At 63.6% G+C, this 9,305-nt stretch overlaps 1 protein-coding gene across 1 annotated transcript; it reads left to right on the top strand.

The window, feature by feature from the left end:
• Positions 1–204: 204 nt before the first annotated feature.
• On the top strand, positions 205–4,289 carry MIP (major intrinsic protein of lens fiber). Its single transcript, XM_054012942.1, has 4 exons — positions 205–597; positions 2,549–2,713; positions 3,183–3,263; positions 3,959–4,289. The coding sequence occupies exons 1-4, from the start codon at positions 226–228 to the stop codon at positions 4,142–4,144; spliced, it is 804 nt and encodes a 267-aa protein (XP_053868917.1). The 5' UTR covers positions 205–225; the 3' UTR covers positions 4,145–4,289.
• Positions 4,290–9,305: the final 5,016 nt, after the last annotated feature.

Here is a 9,305-nt window from a genome sequence, read left to right as displayed (position 1 = left end):
TTGGCATCATCCGGGGGGAGAGGGGGGCCTTTATACAGCCAAGCACAGCCCATCCCTGCTGCAGGCAATGAAGGGGTTAAGAGTCCCAGTCCCGAATCCCACCTCCTGGGCTGGACCAAGGGCCCCATATAAACCCCCCAGCCTGGGCGTCCCCCAGAGAAAGGAACCAGAGCTGGTGGGGGCAGTGAGTTTGCAGGCGCCCGGCCCAGCCCGCGCCTCCCCCCCATGCCCCCCGCCATGTGGGAGGTGCGCTCCCCCTCCTTCTGGAGGGCCGTCTTCGCCGAGTTCTTCGCCACCATGATCTACGTCTTCTTCGGGCTGGGGGCCTCGCTGCGCTGGGGGGTCGGGCCCCTCAACGTGCTGCAGGTGGCCCTGGCCTTCGGGCTGGCCGCGGCCACCCTGGTGCAGGTGCTGGGCCACGTCAGCGGGGCCCACGTCAACCCGGCCGTCACCTTCGCCTTCCTGGTGGGCGCCCAGCTCTCCCTGCTCCGCGCCGTCTTCTACATGGTGGCCCAGGTGCTGGGCGGGGTGGCCGGGGCGGCCGTGCTCTATGGGCTCACGCCGGCCGCCATCCGCGGCAACCTGGCACTCAACACGGTAACCCGGAGGGGAATGGGGGGGCTCCTTGTTGCTGGGGGGGCTGGGATGCCTCTTGGGGTAGGGGTTCAGGGGTCTGGGATGAGGGGGTGCAGCGCTCCCCATGGGGGGCAGGGTTGGGCTGGGGTAGGACCAGGAGATGGGCTGGGAAAGGACCCCATGGTGGGGGTGAGGGGGACCCCAGATCCTGGGGGAGCAAGGGTCCTGTCCTCATAACGCCCCCATGAATAGATGGTTGGTTTATGGGGCTCAGACCCAGCCCCCCGCCCTGTCTCCAGCGACACGGGGACCAGAGCAGTGAGTCGCTCCCCATGCTGGGCACTGCCGTTGTTCCCATCCCCGCCCGGACCTGGGGCTGCCTGCGCCCCGCGCCATGGGCCCCACGCGGGAGGAACAAGCACCCAGGCCCCTCCGTGCCATGTCGCCCCCCCACAGCCCCACGGCAACCAGTGGTGGAGTCTGTGAAAGGGCCTGTCTTGGGGGGAGTCAGCAGCATCAGGACTCCTGGGTCCCCTCCCTGGCTCGGGGAGGGCAGTGGGATGTAATGGCTAGAGTGGAGGGGGTGGGGGGCCTAGTCGTCAGGACTCCTGGGTCCCCTCCCTGGCTCGGGGAGGGCAGTGGGATGTAATGGCTAGAGTGGAGGGGGTGGGGGGCCTAGGCGTCAGGACTCCTGGGTCCCCTCCCTGGCTCGGGGAGGGGAGCCTAGTGGTGAGGGTGGAGGAGTGGTTCTCAAGGCAGGGAGTGATTTGGGGGCGCCAGGGCAGGGTGAGGTGAGGGTCCGCGCTACAGGGCAGGGAGGATCCCTGGGGGCGGGGGAAGCTGCCTCCCAAGGCCGGCTTTGTGCCCCTGGGTTTATCTTCCCGGCGAGGCGAGACCCGGGGCATCCGGACAGCCTGAGGGCTGGGCAGGGAACTGAGTGCATGGAGCTTGGGGGACCCGAACCCAGCAGTGGGGCCTCTTCCCCCTTCAGGGCCCGCCGCAGCCAAGCATGGGGGAACTGACAGGCGGGAAGACAGCGGAGTAACGCTGCCCCAATAGCTGGGCTGCCATCCCGCCCGTGGGGATCCTGAGCCCAGCGTCAGAGGGCCTAGAGTCCCTCCTTCCTCTGGAACAGCCGGGAGCTGTGCTGGCGCCGTGCCGGGGATAGAATCACGCCACTGTCCCTGTGCGCCTCAGTTTCCCCAGGGAGCCAAACCCTTCCTCTTCTGCTCCCAGCGCCGGCAGCCGGAGCACAGACCTGCCTGCAGGTTTCAGCAGCTCCCCCAATAGATCTAGGAAAACAACAGCTCCCCGCTGAGCAGACGCTGTTCCCACCCGGTGAGACCGCAAAGCGGCTCCGTCCACCGGCCAGGGTGCGCTAAGGATTCCCCTTAGCACTGCTGCGTCTCTGGGGAGCCCTGCGTGGCCCGTGGCGTTCAGCGGGGTGGTGCTGGAGAAGTGGATTTGTCACTTCCCGCCCCCCCTCCCCCGCCTTAATGCCTCTTTAAAGGTGGGCCAGCGTGGGCCTCTGGGAGCTGTTGCAGGCTGTGGAGGGTCATAACAGCAACGCAGCCCCTGGCCTGATGCGCTCAGCTGAGGGGGGCCCCCGGGGCGTGGGTCTGATATTCCCAGCCCAAGTGTCAGGCACCCTCTGCAGCCAGGGTCTCCAGCCCCGGGAGGGCGAGTCCGCTCAGCAGCGCCCCCTGCAGACTGGGGATTGCTGGGGGGCTGGAATCGCGGCGGGGGGAGGAAGCTGCTAACACCCCCTCTCCTGACAGGGGATGCAGGAAACCTGGCCGGGTGGGGGCTAAGGGAGCTGTTGCAGGGAGGGGCACGGTACTGGCCAGGGACCTACGGGAGGGAGAGCTGGAAGCAGGGGTGACACTGGGGACGTTGCCACCCGAGTGCTGGGACGGGTGCTGCCGATCCCATCTGGATCCCTCTCTCTGTGTGTCCCGCCCCCTCACTGCAGATCCACCCCGGCGTGACCCTGGCCCAGGCCACCACCGTGGAGATCTTCCTGACGCTGCAGTTCGTCCTCTGCTTCTTCGCCACGTACGACGAGCGGCACAACGGGCGCGTGGGCTCGGTGGCATTGGCCATCGGCTTCTCCCTCGCCCTGGGACACCTCTTCGGGGTAACGCCTCACGGGATCTCCCCGCCCTGAGACCTGGGGCCCTGCTCCCTGGCCAGCCAGGTCCAGCCTGGGGTCATCCCACGCAATGGTGGCAGAGCGGAGACCCCCACCCACCCCCAGCCCTGAAGGGCTCCAGGCATTATGTAAATGAGGCAATGCCCTAATTTGCATATGGACCACCATGCCTGGCCACCTTTGCATAAAACCTCCCCCATCACCCACCGCCTCCCTATGGCTGGGGGGTCAAGGCAAAGGCTATGCTGGGTCTCCCGGGCAGTGGGGTCTCTGGGGTGCCAGACTCACCATCGAGACCCCGGGGGGGGGCTAGAAATGGCTGTGACCTAACAAACCCTGCAGCTGGGGACCCCCAACCCCCTGCTCCACCCCCCTGCCCCCACCCTTGGGCCAGCCAGCGCGGCGGGGCCGGGATCCCCAGGGGAACCTCACCTTCCCGCTGCCTCTCTTGCAGATATACTACACGGGAGCCGGCATGAACCCTGCACGGTCCTTCGCCCCCGCCGTCATCACCCGCAACTTCTCCAACCACTGGGTAAGGAGGGGGCGGCAGGGAGGGGGCGCGGCTCCCTGCAGCCACGTTGGTTTGGGTCCACACCTGCCATTGGAGGTCCCTGGTGTCCTGGTCTGCTTCCCGAGATGCCCCACCCTGAGGGGTCAACCGTCCTTCATGCCCTGCTCTGCACTCTCATGCAGCCATTAAACAGCTGCCAGGTTCCACCCCAGAGGTGGCTGCATTTCAATGATGGGTGGAACGACCCCTGTATAAACAGCTGCCATGTTCCACCCCAGAGGTGGCTGCATATCAGTGCTGGGTGGAACGACCCCTGTATAAACAGCTGCCATGTCCCTCCCCAGAGGGAACTGCATTAGTGTGCTGCGCTGCCCCCTGCTGGGTGGACTGAGAACAGCTCACCCCTGTGTCTTGGGTCTCATCACACCAGCTCAAGTGGCATTTCAGAGCGGCGGGCCCTCCCCCCACTCCCACTCCCATGAATTTCAGGGATGAAACAAGACAGGGAGATCCGGGGGGTGGCTGCTCCGGGGGGGAAGGGGGCAGAGAGAAATCCAGGGCGACAGGGAGGCTCCCGCAGCAGCGGGGTCGGGGGGGTGTATGAAGGGACAGGAGATCAAAGCAGGGGGTGGTGGGACGGGTTGTTCAGGGATGGACGAAACCCCCCCCCCAATGGCTCTGCCTAACCCCCACGCCCCTTGTGCCTCTTTCCTCAGGTGTACTGGGTCGGGCCCATCCTAGGGGCCACGCTGGCCGGCCTCCTCTACGACTTTGTCCTCTGCCCCCGCATGCGGGGCCTGGCCGAGCGGCTCGCCATCCTGAAAGGCGAGCAGGTGGCAGAAGGCCAGGCCCCCCCGGAGCCCCCCGGGGAGCCCATGGAGCTGAAAACGCAGGCGCTATAAAGAGAAGCCCGGGCAACGCCCCCAGACACGCCGCGCCCCCGGGGCGGGGACAGAACCAGCGGCAAAGCCTGGCCCAGTATCCGGACTGTAGTTCTGACTGGCCGGTAGGAATCACGGCGGAGGGGAGATGGAAGGGACCGAATATGCTGAGCTCGATTACGGATGGCGAGGGGGGGCCGGGGGACCCCGGGGGGGGAGGGGGAGGGGATCTGGTATCTCTTTGTTGTTATTTTTTTTTAAATTTAATTCTCTCTTTTTTTTTTTTTGCTGTGATAAAACCTTGGAAATAATTGTACTTGGTGCTGGGGACGCCCCACCCCATGGAACTGCCCCCAGGCTCCAGAACTGCCCCCGTGTGTGGGTGCTTTTGTGTGTGCGACCGCCCCCCGCCAGCTTTCCCTTACCTGCCCCCCCCAGTGTGTCAAGCCTGCCAGTGAATTGAATTCCCCCCCCAAAAAAAACCCTCTTTAGAGGCAGTATGGTCTAGTGGTTAGAGCGAGGGGGTGGGTCTGGGTGTCAGGATTCCTGGGTTCTATTCCCAGCTGAGGAAGGGGAGTGGGGTCTACTAGGTTAATGTGGGGTGGGAGCTGGGAGTTCTCTCCCTGGTTCTGGCAGGGGAGTGGAGTCTAGTGGTTCAAGCAGTCATGACTCCTGGGTTCTATGCCCAGCTCTCTCGTTGCCCTTGGGCGAGTCAGGCCCCTCCCGTGCCTCAGTTTCCCCCTCTGTCAATGGGGATAAGAGCACTGCCCTGCCTCCCAGGGTTAGGTGGGGAACCTTTGTTCAGCAGGGTGTCGGGAGGAGCCTCCAGGCTGAGCTCGGAGCCGGCGTCTGCGTAGGCCGAACCCCAGCTCCACCCCAATTCCGGTCAACAGCCTTGGGCCAGTTGCTTTGCCACCCCATTCCCTGTCCCTGCCTGTTAAACGGGGACAATGCTGGGGGCAGAGGTGGGCCCAGTCCCTGCCGGTGAGGAGGGAAGGGTGCTCAGACCCTGGCCTGCCAGAAGTGGCGTTAAAAGCATGCACTGTCCCTTTAAGTGTTCACCTGTGGGAACAATTTGGGTTCTGTTCCCAGATGAGCTGCTATCTCAGGGCGGGCCTGTCCCGCTCCCTTTCCATGCCTCAGTTTCCCCGATCTGTAACTGGAGATTAAGGCTATGTCCCTACCTCACAGGGTGTGTGTCCGTAAGACCCTGACACCGAGGAAGGCCGCTAGCTCTGCGGGGGCACTGCCCCTCCCCACGCCGCCCACAGCCCCCTAAAGCAAACAGCCCTTTCAGAGGGCCCTGTGTCCCAGCCCCGCTGATTCCCCCCAGCCGCCACCCCTGACTCCAGCACTGCACGCAGTAGGAAACCTGCAGGAGACTGTCGTAGCGACAGGCCGAGTGGGGGGGTGGCAGGGGGGAAGCAGATGTAATATATCTTGGCTGGAGTAAAGCTTTTGACTCAGTCCCACATGACGTTTTCCTGAGCAACGTGGGGGGCAGTGGTCGAGATGAAACGAACACACAAAAGACAGACCGGCCCTAGAGAGCCGTCATCAATGGCTCGCTGGGGGGGCGTAGCTAGGGGGTCCCGCCGGGGCCAGTCCTAGTCAATGTTTTCATCGACGGCTTGGATAACGGGGCAGAGAGCGCGCTTAGCGAATCTGCCGACAACTCCAAGCTGGGGGGCGGCAAGGGTGGGGCTGGGATTCAACCCGAGCTCGAGACATCGGAAGACAAGATGAAATTCCACAAAGACCAGGGCGAAGGAGGAGAAATCGAATGCACGGCTACAAAAGGGGACTCGACGGCTGGGCGGCCGTGGGGGTCACAGGTTGAAGAGCCAGCTGCGGGATGCAGCTGCGGAAAAGGTGGCTGTCACTAGGTTGTGTTAACAGGAGGTCGTCGTCCTGCTGCGCTCGGCCCTGGCCGGGGCGTGTGGACAAACTGGAGCGAGTCCAGGGAGAGCAGCAAAACTCATCCAAGGTTTCGAACCCCGGATCCATGAGGAAAGGTTACAACTCCGGGTTTGATCTTGAGAAAAGTCGACCGAGGGAGGGGGGAGCTGGTATGTTTTTTTCAGGACTGATCTGCAGAGCATGGGGATCTCCACGTCCACCGAAGGCAGGACAAGAAGCTTCATCTGGAGCAGGGGAGATTTAGGGCAGATGGTAGGAAAAGTTTTCCAACTCTCTGGAACCAGCTCCCAGGGAGGCTGGGAAATGCCCGTCACTGGAGGCTTTTAAGCACAGGTGGGACACGCACCTGTCTGGGCAGGTCTAGGGTCACTGGGCCCTGCCTCAGTGCAGGGGCTGGACGAGCCGGTTTCTCGCGTGCTTCATATACCTCTGTCTCCCCACGCCCAGCCCCGCTCACTTTCCTCGGGCACCCGCCCCTGTGCTTTGTCTTACCGGGCGTGGCTTTTAGCCTGCCCCAAACGGGCCCCTGCTGGCTTGAACGCCCTCGAGCGGTGCCCAAACCCCACCTGCCCCTAGAACCATGGCTGCAGCGCCCCTTAGTGGCAGAGAGGAGACAGGGAACCATTGGGATTCCTTGGGGAGAGACCCGGGGGTTCCCTCCGGCTGCCCCCTGCCACCCTGCACGGGGCCCTGGGGCAAAGCATTAGAATGAATTAGATCCATTCGCGGAAGAACGATCCATCAGTGGCTATTAGCCAAGAACGTCAGGGACCCACATGCTCTGACCGCTGAGGAGGGATGGGTCAATTGCCCTGTTCCGGTCACGCCCTCTGAAGTGGCTGGCCCCGGCCACGGGCAGAGGCCGGACACTGGACTGGGTGGACCATTGCTGTGCCCCAGTGTGGCCGGGCCTAGGGCCTACAAGTGCGGCTGGATTGGATGCTTCGCGCTGGGTCACGGGGCTGGGTCAGTGGGGAGCCAGAGGCCTCGAATCCACACTCGGGGCGGATTTATAAAGGGCAGATGGGTGCGTCTGCCTTTAAATCGCTGACCCTAGAACAGCCCCGTCCACTGCCCGCGAGGCGAATCCAGGGCAGAAACTGCGTCTCCTCCGTCAATCAGCCCCTGCTGGAGTCGGGGCAGCCGGTAGCGTCCGCACCTGGTGCTCTAGAATTGGGGCTGCGATAGCATGGCTGGGGGGTGGGGGTCAGAGCCCCATAGGGCTGCAGCTGCCCCCTCCCTGCACAAGACTGGATGGGGGGGAAGATGCTGGGTTTGAAACTAGCCCCCACCTCCAGGGCCACAAGCCCCGGGCAGATTGTCCTGCAGGCTGTGGGAGCTGGGGTCCCTGCTAAGGGGTCCACCAGAAAGCCCTGCTACCCCTCCCCCCCCATTAACCCTTTCCGTGCCAGTCCCCAACTCCCAGCGCATCCCAAACTGGCTCCGAATGGGCGTGCGATGGTTTTGCACGCCCAGTTTTGCACAGGTCCAGACGCTGACACAAGGGGCGGGGTGGGGTGAGAAAGTCTGGGGGAGTTACACATGGGGAGGTGGGGGGTGTCTCCGCTGCTGAAGGACTTGCCTCTGGCCCTGTTCCCCCCCCCCCGGTCCCCTGCCCAGCTTTGTGGGGGCGAGAGAGCAAGGGGGGGCCGCATTTCATCCCGGGGCGTCCCTGCCCATCTGCCCCAACACCGGCCGAGCTCCCTGAGCCAGAAGGGGCAGCGCCGGGAATGCGGCTGGTGTTTGTTTAGTTTCCTTTTCAAATAAAAAAGAATGAACTGGAAAAACCCAAACCCCAGGGAATAAAACTGCCGTGTGGAAAGGATGACACCGCCCCCCCTCCCCCCCTGCACTGGTCAAGCCACAGCCGAGGCTACTGGGGGTGCAGCCGCCCCCTCTCCTCTCATCACCTTCCCTTTGGGTTTTGCACCAGCAAAATGAGAGTTAGGTGCCTAAATACATTGGGCAATCTAGGCCTTAGCGTCTCTGTGCCTCAATTTCACATCTGGGATAACAGCCCTGCCCCACTTTACAGGGGCATTTGCAATGCCCGATGCTTTAAAGATACTATGGGCAGAGGCGGGGGGGCAGATAAATACCATAGATAGCTACCGGGTTATGCCTCAGGGGATTCTGTGCCACTGCGCGTGCACAGAATTCACGTCCCCCGGCAGATTGTTTTGCTTCCCCGCAGAAAAATGCCTTTCTGACGGGGAAGCAAAGGGAAGCCGCCAGCGCGGTCACGTGCCCCTCCCCAGCAAAGCGAGCGCATCTTTCTGGGTGCCCGGAGCAGCTGGCAGAGAGGTAAATCACTGCAGGGAGGCAGGGCTGAGGACACCCCGGCTGGTGGCTCCTATCCTGCGCTGGGCTCAGTGGCTAGCCCTGGCTGGGCTGGAGGTGGACAGGACTTCTTCCCCTGCAAGGAGTGGTTGGGCCAGGTCAGATCCTACCCCAGAAACCTCCCCCGGCTACGGAAAGCTCTGCACCCCTGCGCCTGCTTCCTGCCCCCATCGTCCCTCAGCTACATGGGGAGAGGTCACCGTACAGGGAGCACACCGTCTGCCCAGCCCTTGTGCATCTAGACCCCCATACCCAGAACCCCCCTACTGAGCCCCCTGCACCCAAACCCTCACTTCGCTGATCCTCACCCCCTCTGCACCCAGGCCCCCTCGCCGAGTCCCACCTGCTGCATCCGGACCCCCATCCCTGCACCCAGACCACTCGCCACTGAGCCCCCTGCACTCAACCCCTCCCCGGCACCTGAATCACCCCAATGAGCCTCCCATAACTGGACCCCCACCCCACTGAGGCCCAACCAACTGCACCCAGATCTCCACCCCACCAAGCCCGAGTCTCACAACACCCGGCCCCCTCCCGCTGAGCCCTCCATGCCCAGACACCCGCCCCCGAGCTCCAAACACCTTCACTTGGACCCCTCTGCAGAGTCCTATTCCTCTTGCCCTGGAACCCTCCAATGAGCCCCTGTGCATCCAGATCCCCTGGCGCCCGGACCCCCCAAAGAGCTGCCCGCATCCAGAACCCTCTCACCCCATGCCTGGATCCCCCCACACTAAGCCCCTCCACACTTGGGGCTTGAACCTGCCTGCCCCACACCTGGTTCGGGGGCCAGGGCTGGGCTTGTGTGCAAGACTCTGTCCCTCTCATTTGCTACCTTGGTGCACCTGGCATGGAGGGGCAGGGCCCCGCGGGGGGGTGTCAAGGTCAGGTGCAGCCTCACTGAGTGTATGTGTGTGGGGGGAGG

This window comes from Malaclemys terrapin, chromosome 23, assembly GCF_027887155.1.
Source record: "Malaclemys terrapin pileata isolate rMalTer1 chromosome 23, rMalTer1.hap1, whole genome shotgun sequence".
NCBI classification, from domain to species: domain Eukaryota; kingdom Metazoa; phylum Chordata; order Testudines; family Emydidae; genus Malaclemys; species Malaclemys terrapin.
This window is presented reverse-complemented; position numbering and strand designations above follow the sequence as displayed.

Excerpts from the sequence above, each read along its gene's own strand:
- MIP (XM_054012942.1), top strand. The coding sequence starts at position 226 with ATGCCCCCCGCCATGTGGGAGGTGCGCTCCCCCTCCTTCTGGAGGGCC. Across the intron at positions 598-2,548 it reads GCAACCTGGCACTCAACACG|ATCCACCCCGGCGTGACCCT; the intron begins GTAACCCGGAGG and ends CCCTCACTGCAG. Across the intron at positions 3,264-3,958 it reads GCAACTTCTCCAACCACTGG|GTGTACTGGGTCGGGCCCAT; the intron begins GTAAGGAGGGGG and ends CTCTTTCCTCAG.